We start from the raw sequence: 21,781 nt of genomic DNA on the forward strand, positions 1-21,781 counted from the left end.
TGTTATACTTTCATTCTCTTTTTAAGTGTCACCATAGCAGGGTGTGAATATCAAAAAATGCAAGTCCTTTTAATCTGAAAGTTGGGTTCCACGGTTCATTTTTAACTTCACTCTAAAAATTAGTGCATTCGGCTCTGAGAGTTTGCAGGAAGACATGAAATATTTTGAATACACCCTCTGACGTGTTCCCAGGCTTCCAACTACAGTGAGATAAAGTGCAGGCTTGTGTCTGCTTTTATACATATACAGCAGAGGAAATAATTAATATTAATGATCATTTACCAAGAGGCAGCCAAGAAACCTAAATGACTTAAAGTTCCTCCTGAGATGTGTGCGAACCTGGTGACCAACTACAGCAAAGGTCTCACCAAGGGTTTCTCCACCGCGCACTAAATGATGACTTCCTTGAGGATCAAATATTTATTTCACTTGGTGTAATGTGTTAAACCGAATTTAATTTAATGTGTTTTTTTCCGGACTTTTGGTTGATATTCTGTCTCCTTCCAAAAAGTGAAACTACCAGACAAAATGAGAAGCTGTAAAAAATGAACGACTGAGTGAACTGGGATCTACGTGCAGAGAAGCCAAAGAAAAAGCAAGATTAAGACCTAAAAAGAAGAAACCAATATATAGCAGGCCAAGGAGCAGCATGGATGAAAGTGATGTTCAGTGCCGAATGACAAATCTGCAGTGTGAAACCTTTAAAGACGACTACCTGAACAAATTTTCTGGCTAATGGGGTTGCATATCAGGTAAAGTACCGGGCGGCATGACCATCATTAACTCAGCACTATTCACACAGGATCACACTTGCATGTTGGGCATTTTTCTCATCTGACAGAAAGTAGGTTTGGTGATAATGAAGCCATTTTTCAGGATCATAATGCATCTTGCTGCAGAGCAAAGAGTGCTCAAAAAGGCAGCTAATATCAACTTCGTGCCATGGGCAGCAAACAGTCTGGATCCAAGTCTGATTGAAAATTTATGGTGGAAATTGAAAAAGTAAATTTCCATAGTGAGCATCCATGCTGGAAAGCTGATCTGCCAGCCGCTATTTGGGAAGGCTGGTTGAGAGAGCAGGTTGATACAGAATATTGCTTTTCATTAGTGAAATCCATCCATGCCTCAGAAAAATCAGGTCGTTATGAAAGCCACAGGAGATGCAATAAATTATTAATTTTGGTGTTTTTGTAGATTACGCCATCATTTTCCCCTCAACATCGAGTGTTTCCATTTCTACTTTATCTGGAAAAAATATAGCGTTAATTAAAATAATTCCATTTAATTTATTTGAGGCATGTTTGGCTGTTAGACAAAGAAGAAAAGCAATAAGAGTGAAGGTTGAAATGATGCTACTGAGACCTGCTAAGATGTTTGATTTGAAGATGGTGGAGCTGACAAAAAGACGAGTGTTAAGGTTTTTATTGAGTGTGACCAGGATGGAGAAGATTAGAAATGGCTACGTCAGAGGAGTGGTTCAGGTTGAGCACTTTGGAAACAAAGTTGGAGAGGCGAGGTGAGATGATTAGGACATGTGCAGAGGTGGGATAGAGCATATACTGGACACAGTGGACAAAGGATGCTGAAGATGGAGCTGGTCGGCGGGAGGAAAAGAGGAAGACCTCAGAGAAGATTTATGGACGTAGTGAAGGAGGACATGCAGAGGGCTGGTGTGACAGAGAAGGATGGAGCCAGGTGATTCCCTGTGATGATCCCTAAAGGGAGCAGTTGTGTCATAATTGTGATTTGTTTATGTCCTTCAAAAAGTGGTGATTTCATTTGTCAGTTACCCTTAGTTTTGATATTACTTTCATTTATTTTATTAATATGTGTGAACATACACACCGTGTCCCTCTCTAGCTTTAGTGTTAGAGACTAAAAGGGAAAGCATTCTGTACATTCTTTCAAATCTTATTTTAGTTAGTGTTTCAAGAGCATATTGTTTTAGTTTGTTTTTGTTTGTTTGGGTTTGTTTTTCAACCCAATTATACTTTTATACTTCAATTCACTAATTATACTTCACTCACCTGATGACCTTGTGTTGGACAAAATGGGCAATCACTACTTTATCTTTAATTTTCATGAAACAAATTCTAATTTGCAAGCACATTTCTGTTTGTTGTTGTTGTTGTTGTTGTTATGCCAAAAGGTGATTTATGAAACAGGATTTATGACTGGGGTCATATATAAAAAATAAAGAAATTACCTCTTTTACAAGTATCTTTATGAGTCTGAGTTATTGTACCTACAAAAAAAAATCAGAACTGTGACATTATCCTTGTTACAATTTCCTCTTGGTTCGATCTCTTGTAAAACACATTTTTAATTTGAATGACATTAAAATAAAGAATAAACTTTCTTTCTGTTCTTTCTGTTTAAAAATGTCTTAATATCATTCATGAAAGACACGTTGAACATAGGCCAACAAGTCATTTACAACAGTTTAAATACAGACAATCATTTTGGGGAAAATATGGAAATCACTTTTTCTTATCAGTGTATATAGTATCATGAATATCCATCCACTGCTCCTCTACTGTAGTGTTTTACCTTAGACACCAGAGGGCGCTTGGGAGCTATATCAACCCCCTTTTATCAAAATAAAGAGGTATACAGTCTCACAGTCCCATTTTTAAACTAAAGCTTGCTGCCAATACTCAAACTTTTAGACAGGACAGTGCACTCAAGCCCACTACTATCAGTTTCTGAAATTAAAGTAGACAAACTCCTCCGTGGTGCTTTGAAAAGTCTGTTCTTAACCTAGAAAACTGAAATGAGTAACCTTACTTCTAGCAGGGACGGAGAGTAAAGCTGAAGGTGCAAGGTGTAAAAGACATAAACACGGAGGCGTATTCATGAGGTCTAACCACGCCTCCGTTAGACTGCGCTTCCGTGTTTACACACCCACAAAAATAGGAGACTCCAGCGGCCGTCGGGCGGCTGTTTACCGAGCAAGCAGAGTAGCAGTGAGGAAAGTGACAGCCACACGGGAGGCTCGGTGTATGGTGAAAGACAGGTGATTTCAGCTTCCACGGTCGCATTTTAAAGCGTAATGTTCACTCGAAGGGGGCATGGAGACGTCAAGAAATCTACACAGAAAGTTCTGGACCCAAAGAAGGATGTGTTTACCCGGTTCAAACACCTCCGGACTCTGTTAGGTGAGTGAAATGTCACCGGGGAGCTGGATGCTGCATCGTCGAGGCTTAGCTAAGTGGAGCTAGCTAGCTGGCACCAGCCGACTGCTAACGTCAAACAAGGCGTCAGGTCAGCTGGCTGCTTAGTGCGAGTCCAGCCGGCTGACCTGTAACATGCATCTGCATTATGCCGGTACCCTCTGCTGTTTGAAGTCTTTGTTCATTTAAAATATGAGACAAATCGCACTGTGATGAGGCATGGATGCTAGCTAATACAAGCTAGCTCCCCTGCGGCTACCTAGCCAGCCAATAATGCTAACTGATGCAGGGAAACAGATGCCGAGAACAGGCTTTGCTGCTCTTCGGTCCTGTGCCATCATTATAGTGTTAAACACGTAACTGAAGCGTCGTCATTCAGCATCGATTCGCACAGGTTGAAGTCTCTGTTTGGACTTTTGGAGAGAAGACAGGGCTTTCTTACTGCAGGTTACCTTCCCGAGTTTCAGTCAACTTGCCTCTACCTTTTTTTGAGAAATTTGACATGATATTGACATAAACGTGTTAAACAAGAGCAGTCATTTATTTTAATCCACTGGACAAGGAAGTGCAGAATTTATGAGGCTCATAAAACTGTTGTCTTCTTGCGCTGCGTTAAAAAAAAAGAGACACGACTATGTTCTGCAGTCACCTGACTTGTGTTGTCCATACGAGCTGTTAAACGGTCTGAGTTTGCACGGCTTATTCCATTGATAAACTGTAATAATGACAAGTGAATGCTGAAGCTACACTGATTTAAGCAGAACCGATGACGTGCAAGTTGTACATTTTATCATGCCGAATCATATCAAAGACAAAATAAATGCAGTGCTGGAATTTGAAGGCACCATCATCCTTTTTATAAATGAAGAGCGCATCCATTGGCTGAAAAATATATGTGATAGGCTAATATCTGGTGATATGTCACTGGTGTATTATTGGTTTCTCGTATTTGGAACTCAAACGTTGTATTAGAGGCCAGGAGGTCAAATGTTACAGTCGCCTCCCATCAGAACTCTGTTGACAACATCATGAATGCTGTACTATATCTTGTGCTCTTCTGTTATTCTCCGTGCTTTGTCAGTAATCGAGGTCAGTGTGGAGAGGAACAAAGAGATCTGGAGAAAAACTGCAATCTGCTCACTCTGAGTGCAATAAATCATGTCTTTCAGAAATATCATTCAAAGTAGGTCATGTATGTGTATTTCTTGACGTGGACCACACAGAGGTGAACATCTAGGCAGTTAATTTTCTCTTGTTTTTATTTGATGATTAATGGTTATATCCCCAGAGTAGCTGGAAAACAGATGCAGTAAACACAGTTTCTTCTCTTGTTTTCATTTAGATTTTATTTTATTTATTTTTTTACATAAAGCTTTGAAAAATATTGGAAACCTTTTTACATATTGTCCCAAAATACACACGATGACTGATTTGGGTAAGTTTTAGTTACAGTAAACACTAATTGCTTTTAGTTAGAGAACTTTTAGAGCTTCTAAAGTTTGGTATGTCTGTGGTGGCAGTGAAATTCAGAGGAAAGTCCGAGCACGTTTGCCATGTTTAGAGTTTAAACCATCGGTTCATTGACACGTGCCTGCTTGTAACCTTTTCATATAGTGACTTGTTATCCAATTTATTGATCCTCAGTACTGCAGCAGGATTGTAATAGCCACTGTCAGCCTAACAGTTGTAGCTTGAGCAAAGCTGTGGGAAGTTGATATGGTTGAAGTTTTTTGCTATCATAGCAAACTTTCAATGTCAAGACTAGTACAGCCAAGGTGGAGGTCAGCACAGTGCTCTGCCTGCCATCTGTGTTTTTCTTTCCCTCATGTGCAGCTAAAGATAAGGCTGGTCTGTTTGTCCAGCAGCTGATAGTTGGGCCGACGTTGCAATCTCCCCCAAATTCCCAGATTACACCGAGCTTGCAGTTCAGGAAGGATTTCCTCCTGGTTCTGCTGGTTCCTGTGTGGCAGGAAGCTTGATGAGAGATGGGGGTGAGGTGGAGGACAGGGCAGGACAGGGACTTGGATAGAGCTGACCTTCTTTCACCAATCACGCTGTTTTATCTTTTTGAAATATTTAAATGTTATTATTCATAACACTAGCAAGAGAAGACATTTCCAGAGGCGGCAGGCTGGAACAGCTTCTGGTGGGAGAAAATTTAATATGTAGCTTCTTGTTAAACTTTACAACCTGTATGTCAAGCATCCACAGCTGGGGTTTACCACACTTATTTACTATGTTCCAAGGAGAAGATACCATTAAGGCACAGTTTGTTTTTTAATGACTCTTATGTTTTCAGTAATCCTTTAATTTCTGCACAGAAGTTTTCAACCTGCTCGTCTTCTCTCAAGGTCATTGTCTATTAAGTTATCCAAAATTTGACCTCTTTATGTCATTGCCACACCAACACCAGAAATTTGGTAAACAGGCTTGTTAAATCAGTGGTACTATCAGCAGTATTGTACTTGAAAGGACAATCTGTGGTCTGGGCTATTTTCAGAGTGGCCCTCTATTGGTTTTCTGCTCACTGAGCCGATCTGTGGGATAGAGTGTGAAAGCTGCTGCATGTTAATTTGCTGGTCATGCCTGGCTGCATTTGGCTGAGGTTGTTAATTACAGGAGCCCAGCAAAACCACCTGATCACTCACTGCTTCACACACTTGTGGCACCAACCGCTTTTCCTTTGACTTCTCTCTGTGCGAAGTCTTTCTCATCCTCGGCCCCCACCTGCTGAGCTTGCTGTGCATCCCAGTGCTCCAGGTTGTTCATAGTGACCTGGAGTATGATGATGAAAGTGTAGGAAATCCTTCATTGACATGAATGTAAACAACAGTGTTTGTCTGGAGGAATACCCATTGTATCCCCGGGGCAGTATTTCTTTTTTAGTGCCAAGTCAGCTATAAACGAGTCACGCTGCTGCATTTGAAGCTCGTAAATGTTTAACTCAAAGCTTTTCGTTTGTGAGGACTTGAGACCGGGTGCCTTGGTTGAAGGAGTAAATTAGCTGTTGTTTCTTTACTTTTCAGCTGGTGTAAACAGGCTCAGCTGGAATCTGCTTGTGAACTGCACTGGAACAAGTGTTGCCAGTGATAACACTCAGGTGTGTTTGTTGTAGGTCTTGGTATTTTTAAGTTTGCAACCAAAGGTAAACCTGGGGAAAAAATGAAGCTCTGTACTCATCGTTCACAAAAATGAAAATGGTGTCATTACACTCTGCCTTTCTTCATGTGCTGTTGTGTGGGTCGGGGTCAACTGAAAGTGCTGCTGTTAGAGGAGGAAATCACAAGTTGAAGCACCAGGGGGGAACAATGAGCACAACACTGGAAGTGCTCTCAAGAAGGTCCTCTGTGTGGCTGAAGTAAAGGCTGAGATCACTTGACTTCTGATTCTGCCCCATTTGTACAACACTCAGGTTAGACTTGTGAACAAGTCCAGCCTCTTACCATCTTTTATCCCACACTGCGTAGGCAGGATATCAACACTTAAAAAGTGTAGTGCAGTTCAATGCAAGTGTCATATTAAACTGTCCTTTCAGGATTTTATTAACCTTTCACAGTCTTGAGTTTTGTTTCTTATTTTCATGCTATCACCAACTAAACTTGTATCCGAGTCATCATGGATGATTAAAGCTTTTTGACACTAATTGGCATAAGTGGACTCTTTAATGTTACAAGTAAAATAAATCTGACCACTTTTAAACCAAAACATTTACCTGGTTTCCAGATAAATGAAGAAGTATGCAGAAAGAAATCATTGTTAGTTCCCTGTCAGATAAACTGTTAATATAATGATGTTAGAAGCATTGCGTGCTGCTTAGATTAGATGGCAGCTTTAACAGCTCTGTAGTGTTGCCTATTACAGCAGCACCTCCTCTCATAATGGTCTAGGCATTTAGCATCTTAGCACGTACTTAACACGTGCTAAATGCCTTATTAAGAGAAGCACAGAGATGCTTCAGAATAGAAATGAGGAATATCTAACACTGTATAATCATGGAATAGTGTAAAGCTGCCTGATTTGACTGTACATTATAAATTGTTGTAGACTTTATCAGTTAAATTTATATTTAATATATATTTGCTCATAAAGGTGAATGTTTTTAACTGCTTTATATTAGTTGATAGGGTCGGCAGGACTATGACTCTGTCATGGATATCAATTATTTATTGTGTTGCAGTGATATCTAACAAGGTGGTCATGTTAACCACATGGTTTATTTAGGCTGGAGGGGAAGATCTATTTCCTTTCATAAAGTCTATAATTTTTACTGTCTTGTCAATCAAGAATGGGAGCAGCTACTGGCATCAACAGGTAGACGACGCTTCTGCAGCAAAACAGAACTTAGCCATGCAGGTTATCAAATAATCACTTCTAGATGTTATTGTTACTTACTGTGCTGCTTCACTGATTTAAGTACCCTTTGAGTCAGTAATAAAACCCAAATATGTGTATATCATGGTGCAGTTGATTGTAATGAAAGTGTCAGCTTCAGTCTCTCGGGGCTATTTATCAGAAGCAGCATCGCCCCCCTCCCTAGAGACAACTAGACTTCTTAAAAATCGATCCTTAAAAGAAGAGACTGGATTATAACTGTCATGATCTCAAAAATGTAAAAGCAGCAAAACAGGTTTGTTTTTGTCCACATCTGCAAAAAGGCTCATGTGAGCCTATTACAGTGTGAAAAATGGCTGATGATCTAACAGATAGCTGCTGGGCAGACGAATGTAAAACCTCATCCACGTATTTGTTTTAGATAAATCAGTGGAAGAGCTTTTTTAAAAGAAGTTATAGAGGAACTAAGGTAAGCTGGGGAAAAAGCTTCAGTTCTACATAAAGACTGAGTTATCTGGCCACACACAGGAAGCAGGTGGAAGGTGAAAAACGAGTGTTTTGACCAGTAGTTGTCAGAGTCACTCTGGTAAATGAATGATGATTTATTTATTCATTAGCTACATTGGAACAGATCAGAGATTAATAACTCTGTAGGCAAAGAGCTTCAGGCTTTAAGAACAAGATTAAAAAGTAGATGTAATAAGAGGAACAGTTTGTTTCCACCCTTGTTTCTGCTGTTAATGTTGGTGGCTTCTAAACTGGTGGCAGAGTCAAGATAAGCATTTGGCAGTACAAAGAAGTCCTATCCCGCAGTCCCTGGGTGATTAGAATTGCAAATCATGGCACCATAAAACAGAAACTAGCTATCGCGCATTATAAATGCTGGATCGGCACACCTCAGTAGGAGTGGAGGGCTCTTATTAGTGTTAAGTTGATGTTGAAGTACGTCCATACCGTAGTAGTGACAGTTTTAGGGTGTCCCGTGTCTGTGTTTTCAGGTGTTTCTCATACACCATCAGAATAAACTCTGGGGCCATTTCTTTGAGTCTTTTGGAAATGTTCTTGGCTTTATTTTCTTTTTGCCATCACTGCTGTTTATCAGAGCCCACATTTCAGATATAAAGATATGTTTAAATCACATGCTTTTGAATGAATTCCTTTCCTCCCCTTTTAGCTACAGGCCAGCTGATGAAATGGAGAGAAAAACACCAAAACCCTGTGTTGTGCTGTGGGTGATCTGTGTTTCACCCACTGCAAAACCAGTTTGACAGGTTTCACTGTTGACCTTTCCTGTTTTTATAATGGCCAAACTTAAACCTAGCCCCCGTGTTTTACTGTGGCAGCATGTTATTGAGATCTGATCTCAGGGTGGATTTACATTTCATGTTGCCTTTTTGAATGCACAAGCTCCCGCTAATCTTAAGCAGTTTTAAAGCCGAGTAAAAACAAACACTCAGGTTTGGCTTACAGTCCATCAGATTAGTAGTTTGAGTAAAGCACAATCGAGGCTGGTGTTTGTTTCAAAAATAGTCAGTGACAAATTGATATTCAATGAAAATAGAACCTCTGTTTGGGGTTACACACTTGCAGGTGTTCATGTGACCTTGCCTTGTGGTCAGCTGTTGCGTCTTTACCTGTCTGCTTGTTTCAGTTTGGTCTTTCGTTTCCACAGCTCTCAATAAAAGTAAAGGTGGTGCGTGGAGAGGAAGAGTGAGTGTTGCCAGTTTAGCAGCTCAGTTCTGCGATAAGCTGTTTTCTAATGTGTGGGCTCAGACTGGGATAAGGTCAGGCTTTGCCAGTTGTAGCATGACCACTTCACACTGTGCTCTCTGTAGACTCATAGGCCCCAATCTGTTACACAGCTAGACACTAACTGCAAGTCAAGAGGCATTCATGCAGTGTTTGGCATGGTGGCACCATAATGAAATGACATGGACCAAAAGTGATGGGATTGGAGGAAAGTCCTTTTTCATCACAGTTTCATTCTTGTGATTGATTTAATGAAGCTCTACACCCTCAACCATAAATAATACGTCTAAATAGGACTCTAGTTTTTATCCACACCATCATGTTACATCATGTTATGACAAGCCTGATGAGATTTAATTTATGGTCTTCCATGAGTATAGCTGATGCTTTGAGAGTGTGGCAGCCTTTGCAGTGTTGCTTTACCCTAGCACCATGTTAGTTATGGGTCCACCAATTGATCAGTGAAGCATTGGCTAATATACAAGTCAGCAAGGTGTGAGTGCCTCTGACAAATGACAGGATATTCTGATATTGGACATGTCTGTTAGATCATGTCAGTTTTGTGGATCTTGTATCTAAAATACAGTTTTATAAGTTTGAAAGATTATGATGAGTAAATGTCTGTTTCAACCATAAACATAAAGTTTGGAAATATTTTATTTATTTTCTTAAGCTAAGCTCACAATCAGCCAACCACTTGTACATTTGCCCAGTGCTGCAAAATAAAAGCTTTAATGGCCGAAGCAATCCATAGAAGACGAGTCTTGTCAGTAATAAAACAAATGGCTCTAATAGACCCCCTGATAAGGAAAATCATTCTGTCCCAGCGAGCATCGAATTATGATTGACATCTGTAGATTGGCAAAGCCTGGAGCGCATTTAGTAACACAAATGTTCACTGTGTGCTATCAAGGCCTCAAATGTGCCTCGCACTGATTGCTCCTTATTGCATCATGTGACAGATGTGTCCTTCTCTGCTGGTTGCAGCAGATTTATGATTAACTTTGTTTCACTTTGGTCAAATATCAACCTTCTGTGGGTTGCAAAGAACTTCCTACAGGAGATATGTTTTCCTGTTTTGTCTTCTTCTTCATTTACATTCATGAACGTGGAATTTTAGGACTGATAATTGACTCTACGTGTTTGTTATGTCCCATTTTAATAGTGTGGATACTGTAGATATATTAAATAGTTTTAGAAGAAGTTATATATTAACTCTGCTTCCTTTTTTTTTTTTTTTTTTTTTTTAGCACAGACAGCCACAAAAAAAGTTAGAGTAACTTGGCATACTCTTGAGCTTATTAGCAGTTACTGAGATACTTTAGAAATGGTTGAAATCTGTTAACCTTACACTTAAATGAAACCAGCTGACGGCAGCAGGTCTGTCCTTTGTTGTCTGCCTTTAGATTGTTTTTAACTAAGTATAAAACATTCAAACTCTGCACACTGACTTTATATCTTTAGTTTGTTCCAAAGGTATTCAAGTATTGTTGCATGTCTTAATAGTAAGTTTTCATCAGCACTGCATTAATGCTGCCCCTGGCTTCCCTTTGATTGGCAGCATTTGTTGACAAAAATAATTTTATTATGTCAGTATTTATTTTGGGTGGAGCACAAATGGTTTCACTTCCAGTGCTAAGACAGACATTGTTAAATAATATTGTAAAGGCCGTACCACATTATAAGAAAAATGTCCCCTCGACACAAAGCCTTTCAAAATGTTACCAGTATTGTTTTATCAGCAGCATTTTTTTTTCTGAATGCAGTGCAATAACTGACAAGTTTTTTTTTTTTTTTTTTTTTAGTTTTTTTTTTATTCAACATTAAAACATGTTGAATAGAAAGACTGGGCTCATGTTGGTCCACTTACATGTTTCAAATGTCATGTTTGATGTCTGTCAACAAATAAGAGGACTGTTTGCGTGCAGACTTAGTATGTCACCCTCTTAGGGTTTTCTTCCACTCTCTCAAAATGATTCCACACTTTGGATTTCCTGCCTGACATATGTAATTACTGTAACTAATTACTGTGACCACTGGTAGCAGCCATGATAACTGTTTGAGACACACTGTCACCGCTTTCACTAAGTTAACTTGACTAAGAATGATCAAATAGCATTTGGGCGGCTCTGTGAATCATGCTGTCTGTTAGTGGAGGATCGTAGCTCAACATGCAAACAGCCACGGAGCAGGATGGGGAGCAGAAAAAAACAGATTTTAAGTAGTGTCCATAATTGGCTTCATATTCATATAGAATTTCCATTATTTCTGGAAGGATGAGGGTAATAATATTCTTACTTAAATGCATTTTGTTAATTGGAATATTTTATAGCTAAGGTACTTGAGTAGAATAGCTAAGGGTATTGCTGCTGACTTTTGCAGTTATTATTCAATAATAAATACTTATAAATAAATGAAAAATGTTTGAACTGGTTAAAGAACTGAATATTCTCAAGAAATCCTCAAGGAACAGGCGTATCTTTATTATGATCAATCTCCTGCAGTCTCTCTAAATTTGGGAAGTATAATGGCATCCATAGTGCATTTGTCGCCTTCTCCTTTAGCTGGCATGCCATATCTGTGCTCCTACGTGTTGGCAGCCTCCAGGCATCCGTGCCGGGGCCCTTAAAGAGTCCTCTGTGTCTAATGTGAGCATTCAGCCAAGGGCACATATCAGTCTCTTCTCTCTCTCATCTCCTTTCTGGCAAGAATATAGTGCACCTGCAGTGCTAGCTAGCCCAGGACTAATGCAAATGAGAGTGTGTCTGATCAAAGGCTTTATTCGACTGCTTTTTGTGTATGACGTGGCATACTAATGATTCAGCTTTAATTGAAATAAGTGGCGTACACTGGAATTTACCCAGAGACTTAAATGTGGTTTAACAAAACCTGTTACACTGAATGTCAGTTTTTATTGGATGTGTTGTCTGCTGATTAACTTTAAACAGGGGAGTAGGCAGAGTGGCGCATCGTGGCCCATCGCCTTCAAAGAGCAAACAGCAGAAGAGCACACCAATTATTCAGCTAAAACTTGAGACTGTTCTGCTTTACCCAGCGGGTGGCTGCTGTTCATTTTTCCACCTTATTTGAAATGGTTATGCATCAAAGGATGTGCAAAAGCGTTAGATAACACTTGAACACTGTTTGGGGTATTTCCAACCACTCTCACCATAGCAGCTCTCGGTCTCTTTGTTGTAGAAGTCACAGTAAGATGTAAGGAAGCCTCATTCATGTCATGATGATGACGATGATATGAATTATCCGATAACAGCGCTGCCAAAGATCAGAAAGTAAAGGTATAATCTGTCATTTTTTAAATTAATTTTTTTAGACAGGAGGATGAGCTGATAGTATTAGACTGAACATTTTGAGAAGATACTGTGTTTAACGGCTGTGCAGTATATAAGATTATGGCTCTTAGCTCTGGCTGCATATTATTGTTTTGCAGCTGGTCGTTTCACACAGGGGTGGAACATCTGCCCTTTCCTGACAGTTAACAGGAAACATCACAATGGAGAACTGTGTCCTCCGAGCCAAACCTGGCATGGCTGATGTGTTTGGCATGTATTTATTAATTCCATTGTAGAAAATTGCAGATCTCCGAATCATTAACTTATCACTGTCAGCACCATTTAGAAGAGTGTTCATGCAATTGTTTGTTTAATAGGGCTGACTTGGTGATCCCCACAAGTCATTTTTACTGCATTTTATGCAACCAAAAAAGGCTTTATGTGAGTATGAAGCCTTATTGGGCACTTTATCAGAAAATAAACAGTAACTGGAAGGAACAAAATAGCACCTGTGGCATGAACTCGGCATTTGACGTTTGAAGGCAGTTTAGCTCTCTAGATTTATGCAGTCGGCACTAAATTGTGCGTCTCAGCAGATATTGAGATTTATCAGACCGTGTGTGTGTGTGTGTGTGTGTGTGTGTGTGCGCGCGTGTGTGTGTCAGCCTTAGATTTCTGCCCTCGGCCTGCAGATACCCAGCCAGATGTGATCTTGTTGTTTATTGACTCTGTCTCAGAGTTTGTTGTGCACTTTGAACGTTTGTGAAACTCAGCTCGAACCAGTTTGGCCACACCCCGTTTACTCTTTTCACCAATAAAATTGTTTCATTCACCCATTTTTATTGTGTTTTTGAACTTCTTCAATAAACCCTAAAGGTGTGTGTGAGAGACATTTCTAACAGCAGTTTCATAAATTGTATAAGCATGTCTATCAGCAGTCATGTTGCCACTGCCAAAGTTAGAGCGTTTTTACCCAGTATGATTCTTGATTAATTCAACACTAATTCCTGTGTTGTATCTCCATGCTACCATGCATTGCCTTCCTATCTCATTATTTGGCTGATTGCATTTCATTATCATTTCATTTCCTGTTTTTGACGCGAGCAGATGGAGAATGACAGATGGAGGCGTGTCATTCAAAGGACTGAGTTATTTTGTTGGAATCGGAGGATACAGAGTTATCCCCAGCATTCCTGGGTCTGGAGAGCAGGTTCTGTCGCTTTCTGTCCACATCCTGTTACCTGATGATGTTGGATATCTTCTCACATTGCTGGATGCTATTGAACAATTTCATTCTTTCATTTAACACATTTCTTTCATAAAAAGCAAGTCCTGATGTAGCAAGCATAAGAAATAAAGTTCCTCTCTTTCTGTAAATCATTAATGGCTTAGCAGACCATTAGTAGCTGGCAGTGTGATCAGATATTAGAGTATTCTCATTACTGAATTTTAATGCATTAACCCTCTCCATGTAGCCTGGACAGTAGGTCTGTTAGGAGGGATTGTATACACTCCCAATCACATCTAGGCTCTTTATCTGAACTTTAGTACTTGTAGGCAGATGACTGTCAGCTTTTTCCAACATCCTTAAGGGCTTAAGGATGTTGGCTTACCCACTGCTGAAGAGCGCAGACTAGTATCACAACAGCTTGATGTATGAAATTCACCCAGCACCATAAACATATGAAGCAGCCAATAATATTTAATTTAGAGGCATTTAGTGATGAATTGTTACACAATTCTTTTCTTTCTCCGTCTTACATTACAGGTACATGATTTTCTAATCTAATCTGTTTGATATGAAGACTTTTTTTTTAATTGTATTTTATCCACAGAGCTCTTAAGTACACATAGTTTCATCTCAGGGCACTTTTATATTGTAAGGTCAAGTTCTTACTGTTTATTATACACAGGACATGTTAAGGCCAATGTGCTGAATCCAAGTTAAAGATTGTGCATCTGCACTTCTTCCATGTTTTCAAAGCTACTGGGAAAGCAGTGAATAATCCTTCATTCTTCCTGTGCTCAGAGGTGACTGTGGGTTCTTGCACTAGCTTCAAAGGATAACACATAGTAGAGCTAGGGTTGTCAAGTGGGCAGCTACCATCCTCTGCATTTTGCTGATTTAGCCATTTTTTTAAATGGTTTTCCCCAATGCCTGTCCATTTAATCTTATTTCAAATATATTCTGTACAGTTTTACTAACTAATAATAATGTATAGGGACAAGTTTGTCTTATATTCTTAGGTGTACAGATCCTACAATAGGGGGGGAAAAGTATACCTTTAGTTTTCTGATGTGCACTGACTTGTGTATGTTCTTGTCATTAAAGCGGCTGTTCTGTTCTAAATGATAACGTGTCAGCCCTGCTTCCACTATGACTTTGCATGTTTTGTTTGATTATTGTTAGGGGCTTGTTTATATTAGAGGTCATTCTCAGCTTTTCATTAGCAGCATTCATATGCAGCATGTCCTAAAAGCTCACTTTTTAAAAGCTTGTGACGTTACTACAGCCCATGGGCTCACGGTTTACCAGACACAGACACTCATTGAGCCAGATAATAAACCCTTTTTTTTTTTTTTTTGTTTGGGGGGAAGTCATTGAAAGATTGGAATTAGGGGAATGATGTTATACAAATGTGCATAACAACTTTGATTTTTAAAATAGTAACGTGTATAGTAGGGCTGGGCCATACCATACTGTTCACAGTAATACTGGTATAATGTTGGGCAACGATGAGAGAATTAAATATTGCGATAGAATATGGGTAAAACGTGCATGTGCAGTGCCTTTGTTTTCATACGCACATGGTGGAAAAAGCATGGCGGCGATGGAAAATGAGAAGGGAGAAAGCGTATCGTTGAATGAAACGGATGAACCAGAACTGGTTTTTAAAAATGCTTCAACTTCAGTGGTGTGGAACTGGTTTGGCTTTCGTCCGCCAGATACACTAAAGTCACATTAAACAGTATTATAATCATTCTTTATGGTTCACACTAACTAGATAGGGTAGCAGATAGGGCTGTGCGATATGACCAAAATCTCATATCCCGATATAAAACATCTATCGTCCCAATAACAATATAAATCACAAAAAATTAAATATTTTCTGTAAATTCTGTGAATCTCGGGTAGGTGAAGTGTTTCCAGCTGGGCGTCGTGTACCTGGAGTCGAGTGTTCTAACCGATGCATGAAACTACACTTTTTTTAGACATAAGTTGTAAAGGCCGCCGTTTTCTTTGTATTTATTACACAGCGTGCTGCGGGGGAAAGCCTGTTCTGAGTGTAAGGTTTATTTTTTAGCACCTGACAACTATTTTTTTTTTTTTTTTTTTTTTTTTTTTTTTGCTTCTCACCCGTCAATATTCTGCATACTTTTTCATGTGATTCCGTTTATTTTGAAAATTCTCAACAGGATCTTGAGCTTTATTGTGAAAGGTTAATGTGGAAAATAAACAAGCGGACATGCGATGGTTTTACCGTCGTTGTTGCTAACGACAACTAAAAAAAACAGGCGCTTGTCCATCCGTAGTGTGGTTATATTAAATATAAGAGAAAGAGAGAACTTTAAGAAATGAATATAGCCACTACAGTGGCCATCAAAACGATGAAAAAAATATTGCCGTAAACAGTTTATTTTGCGACACCACGAAACAAACAATAGCGTAAAATGAAACGATAGATGTTTTTATATCGTCATCCGATATATATTGTTATATCGACCAGCCCTAGTAGCAGAGAAACGCCAAACTGAGCAACATGAGCCTTTAAAAAGGTTTGGTGTATTATTCTGTGCAACATTTCTGATTCTGGATAACTAGAATATTTCCCCCTGTGCATCTGGGGCTACTTTACTCTGAGCCGCTCCCAAGTGACCAAGCTTCTCACTGTAGCTCTAAGGGAGAGCCCAGGCACTCTTCCATTGAAGGCTTATTTCAGCCTTCTTCATCTGCAGTCTCACTCTGTTTTGCCTCAGTGGTTAGCGAGTGTTTTCTGGAGGTTGGTGGCTGTCTCTGGGTTAAATCGGTCACAGAGTATGTTTTGATTGACCTTGTGATTTCTTTGGTCTCGCAGATTCCTGGGTTGGCCCATAGTGTTCATGCAAGATGCATTTGTCTGCAAGCACTTGTTACCTTATGGAGAACATTCTACTTTAAAGTAATAGTTGTCTTTACTGCTAAATCATGCGACTGGGGCTTTAGTAGTTGATTTTGCAGCAACTGCCTGCAGCCACTTGCAACCACTCAAGGAATTTTTTTTTTTCCATAGCAACTGGTGGCTGGCTATAGGCATGTGTGACTGGAGACTAAGGTTCATTAGATTTCTTTAAATCATTTTAGTGTTGGATGTTATTTTTATAACAGTGCAGTTGACCGGAGCTTTCCTTCAGTTCAATGTGTTTTGTGATTAAGATTGGCTCATCTAAAACAGTCTGATAGTCTAAATCTAATCTATAACCTAAAATCAGTTTAGATTTGGATTGGAAATGGGAAAATTGGAATAATAATCTTTTTTTTAATTAGTATTATTTTTTTGTTATCCTACATTTTCCAGCATCTCTTTACAACTGTTTTTAGTGGTTAAAAATTAGCTGAAATAAAAACCTAAAAAAAATCTCCCCCTTTTATCCCTGTGTTTTTTAACGAAATCAAAAGTCTGTTACCGGTAGTTTAAATAATACAGACATTTGAATTTCCTGATGGAGCTATTCTTGGTTATGCTTCACTGTTTTGTTTCATGATTAATGAATCTTAGCCTCATGGGATTAATGTAGCTTTTCTTTTTTTCATGTACATCTTCTTGTGCTTTCTCAGTTGAAAACAAGCATCTGTTTCTACAGCAATGGGCTGATAATAGCTGCATTACACTGATTTAAATTGCTAGCTGCTGGCTGGCAGGGAGGTTGCCTATCTGCGGATATCATCAGGTAGTTTTGTTAGTCTACAGTAATTATGGGCAAGCTAAGGTAACTGTAAAGCATTGATGGTAGTAAAACTGGGTCGGGTAGAAAGTCGGTGTCATCTCACTGTGTGTCACCAATTAGTCGTTACATTATACATCTAACTGTCAAACAGCAGCGTCACTAGGGATTCACCCATGATGACATGATTATTTATTTTTTCCTAAATCGAGGCTAAAAATGTAAAACACTCATTACTTTGACTCAGTTTTCTCATCATGCATCTTCATTATCCCTGCTTTGATCTCAGGGCAAAGCTTTGTCTTTGTCACGTAATTCATCATTCCAGCAGTCCCCGGGAGTTGGACAGCTTCTGGGAGTTTTCCAATTTGCCATTTAGTAGAGGGAGAATTGGAACAGAAGGTGAAGCTTAATTGCTCTGTTTTGCCAGGAATCATTTTTGGGAAATGTATATGGGGAAATTATAGTTTTCAACAGTGTGTGTGTGTGTGTGTGACTAAACTGCTATTTAATGCATTGAAAAACACATTTACCACAGCTGTAAATAAATATAGATAGATTAATGCTTGAGGAAGCTTAAACATGTGTATTAGTTAAATATCAAGCAGAGGTGTCTCTTCCAGCATCCCAGCTGCCTGTTAAAGTGTATTTTTGCCCAGGAGAAAATCTGTCTTACAATAGCACTTCCTGAGTGCTGACCTAAATCCCAAAGAGCCCTATTGGATGGCATGGAGGAAAAAAGTCATCTCATTTATTCATCCTCCAGTGTAGATGAACTCAAAGTATTACTGGCTGAAACATGGAGGAGACTTTCATCACAGCAGTAACTGAAACAATGGCCTCATATTGTCTGAGAGTTTTGCAATCTTGAAAAAACAGAAGGAAACAAAAGGGGAAAAAATCACAAACTGATATTTTCTTTAACATTTATTTGGTTTGCAAGTATGTTTTGTCTCCATGTTAAACTGTGACTACCATTCTTTAGATTAAGTGCTCTTAGCTTTGCATTGTATTCCTCACATGGACTTTGCCTTTGGGAGCTACAAAAAGTATATTTTGCGACTCGTTTAGCTTAAGCAGAACCTTAAAGTGATTCCTCACAATAAGGTTCTGGGTTTGCACCTCCTAGTCGACTGGGCCCTTTATGTGTAGAGTTTCTGTGTTCTCCCTGTGCCTGTGGGACCTTCTGAGTACTCTGGTTCTCTCCCAAAGGCATTTTAGGTTAATTAGCCATAGGTGCATGTATATGGGAGAAGGTAAGGTTCTCTGTCCCTCTGCCAGATCTCAGTGGACCGGTGCGTGGTTCACTGCGCCTTTTGCACCATAACTGCTGAGATGGATTGAGTTAAATAAGCGGTTGGATGGGTGGATGAATTTATTAGACGGCATCCATTTCACTGTGATGGACTGCAGCTTGTTTGCCTTCTGTTTAGGAGATTGATTGCAAGCTAACCAGAACCTTGTACCAGGCTGAGGCTCCAGAGCAGAAGGACCACTGTAGTCGGTTGAGGTGCAACATGGTGGCACCGGAATCGGTCTATTCATTGTAGTGCCAGCTTAACATGTATTACTTATTAGTTACTTATTATAATTTATGTACCAATGCACGGATGTGCCTCTGTGCGCCACCACAGAGGCAACAATACAAAAATTGTGTCTTTGTTGGATAAAATGCACATTTCACAGTAAAAGCATCATTTAGAAATCTTTCACTTTTCAAATTGTGAAATTGTAGATCGGGGTAAAAAGTTTCTCAACGTCCCCAAAAAAAACAGTTCTCTCCCGTGGCTACAGGTGAGGAGTGGGAGAAGTTACACTGCTTAAGGAAGTGAAGCAATTTGCTTTGTTTTAAAATGTATGTAGTTTTCTGTTTAAATGGGGAACTAATGGGAACTCACTGTCACTCCTGTGATTAGTGTCACACAGACAACATTAAAGCATCCAGGTTTCTCAAAACAGACTACAGGGGAAAATCTCTACATTAACAAACCTTGAACGTTGAATACACTGTTGAATAAAAGTGATTTATGTTCTTTTTTATTTAATTATTATTTTATATTCTCACTGACTAAAGTTGATTGAGTTTCTTTTTCTTTTCCCCCAGATATCATTGACAAGAGTGAGTTGAAGACATTCTTTGAGAGCAACAGTTCTCAGATTTATTTTATCTTCTATGAAAATTTCATTACACTGGAAAGCAACTTAAAACAAAAAGGTGAGTAAAAGCTTTTTTTGTAATAAACTGCACATGAACTATTTAGCTGCTGCTGTCAGTGTCGGTTCAATAATTAACCCTCTCTTTGCCCTCTGTGCTACAGCAAAGGTTATTTTCCGTTTGCCCCACATTTCCAGAGCAGCGGTACTTAGAGAATCAATCTGATTATGTTTAGTGTAACTGAGTGGATTGAGCTTGCCTTCATTCATTCCCACTGGGACTGCGGTCTCATGGTCATACACGTTCATTTAAATGAATGTTTATGCAATGGCCCATATTATTTTTGCATTATTGATGAAGCTCTATGCAGCATAGCTTCAGGTAAAATGTTTTAAAAACTTTGTACTAAGCGTGTATTCTTTGTGCTTCAGGGAACAAATCTCAAAGGGAGGAGCTGGACTCTATCCTCTTTATTTTTGAAGTAAGTGCTCTGTTGTTTTTTATGTTGATATCTCCAGCTGGTATTTCCAGGTAAACTCGGGGAGTAGAATCACCTGCTACGTCCTGAATTCACTTCATAGAGTCTGTAGATCAATAGCAGGTTGTTCTAAGGCCTCATTGTTACGCTGCCATTCAGTCCACTTGTTTTTAAAATCCAGGCGTGCATGCAAATCAGAGGTGTGTTTCATCTCTGCATGCACAGCATGCTGTTGGCTCTCTAGCCCCTCCCTCTGTTTTTGCTGAGCACTTTTATGTTGCACATGCAGGTTAAAGTCCCCTACCTTGTTTTTCCACCTGACTGCAAAGGCAGCTCGAGTTTCCAATACAAACAGTGAGCTCTCCGGTTACATTTGCTCAGGGCAGGGCTGTTAGGATGGCAGCAGATCAAATTGTGGGGCAGTCTGTTTGTCTCTTTTGGTACAGTATGCCTTGCCCTAAATTTTGTCATCACCTGGGAGCAGTATCAGGGGGTTCCTTAAATTACACCAAGTCACAGCTAGGGAAGCGCTGCCAAGGATTCTTAACTGCTATAGTCTGTCTTGAGCGATGGATTACTATGTTGTTGGGGTTTTTTGGGTTTGGTTTTTTTTGGGTTTTTTTTAGTCGGGCATATCAAATGCAAATTGGGCTCAGTGTTTTCGTGTAATCACATTACGTTTTCGGTGCTGTCTGGGTGATGCATCGTGTACTTCATGCATGCTCTGAAATGCTTCCCTATGTGTCTGGCTGCTCATCGTTTTTCCTGCTGGTGTTCTTTCAGTCTGTCAATCTTCTTTAGAATTAACACTTGTGCCGATGCCCCTCTCCTGCAGATCATACCAGAAATTATTTTCTGATCAAAACAGAAAAATGTTATCATTCAGTTCAACATTTCCATTCAGTTCTCTCTATTCTTTACCTAGAAACCCACAGTGTCTGTCTGCACACATCCAGTCATTTGACCTGTAAATAAAGCCTGGATTCATGGCTTCTACATATTTATGGAGTCATCTTTTCAGAGAGAACTAATATTGAAAGCAGCTTAACCCTCATTTTTCCCCTTTTAGCCCCTGCCTGTGACGCTGTGTGCTTTTACCCATGCACTGAGAAGATAAGCTTGCTTTGACTAATGTGGGCAGGACAGATACAGGGTTGCCTTGATCCTGAGCTGTGCTGCACTGTGTGGACATTCTCGTCACACCACATTACATTAAGAATTTTTTCGTCAATGTGATATCAGTGCATGTACTTCGAACATGCATACTTGAAGAAAATGTGTAATATTATGCAACGAAAGATGTGGCAGTGCAGCAGAAAATTAATTAAAACAGTGTTTCGAGGCAATGGCATTTTGCTCCCTCATAAATTATTTCTACAACAAGCACAGTAATGTAATATATTTCTTATGGGAATTTTACATTTATGCCACGTGTGTCATACACCTTCTCTCAGTGCAGGATAATACTTTGTGTAAACGGCCATTGTTAACATAAGTGATGGGAATCGCCCGGCCAAAACATGGCAGCTTTTGTCCAGCAAGTGTCAGAGGATTTTGTAGCGTGGCCTACGAGTGGATAATGGCTGGGACAAAAGCAAGTTTGCAGCACAGTGCTTAGAGTCACACTTTAATGCTGTATGACAGGGTAAGAAGAACAGGACATCTCAACATCACTTCTCAT

The 21,781-nt window shown here is 39.5% G+C and overlaps 1 protein-coding gene across 5 annotated transcripts in view; it reads left to right on the forward strand.

Moving 5' to 3' along the window:
- The first annotated feature begins 2,834 nt into the window (after positions 1–2,834).
- Positions 2,835–21,781, forward strand: part of ralgapa2 (Ral GTPase activating protein catalytic subunit alpha 2) — a 94,811-nt gene continuing 75,864 nt past the window's right edge. For 2 of the 5 annotated variants that reach the window (XM_085258429.1, XM_085258434.1), the window contains exons 1-3: positions 2,836–3,158; positions 19,572–19,682; positions 20,054–20,103. In XM_085258429.1, coding sequence (XP_085114555.1) covers positions 3,053–3,158; positions 19,572–19,682; positions 20,054–20,103 — 267 coding nt within the window. In that variant the 5' untranslated portion in view covers positions 2,836–3,052. Of the gene's footprint in view, positions 3,159–19,571; positions 19,683–20,053; positions 20,104–21,781 lie in introns of all 5 variants that reach the window. The other 3 variants (XM_085258430.1, XM_085258431.1, XM_085258432.1) reach the window with 2 other exon arrangements.

The sequence above is a fragment of the Mchenga conophoros genome, linkage group LG19 (assembly GCF_057382185.1).
Source record: "Mchenga conophoros isolate Kocher_MC1m ecotype Shallow Benthic linkage group LG19, M_conophoros_male_GT1.1, whole genome shotgun sequence".
NCBI classification, from domain to species: domain Eukaryota; kingdom Metazoa; phylum Chordata; class Actinopteri; order Cichliformes; family Cichlidae; genus Mchenga; species Mchenga conophoros.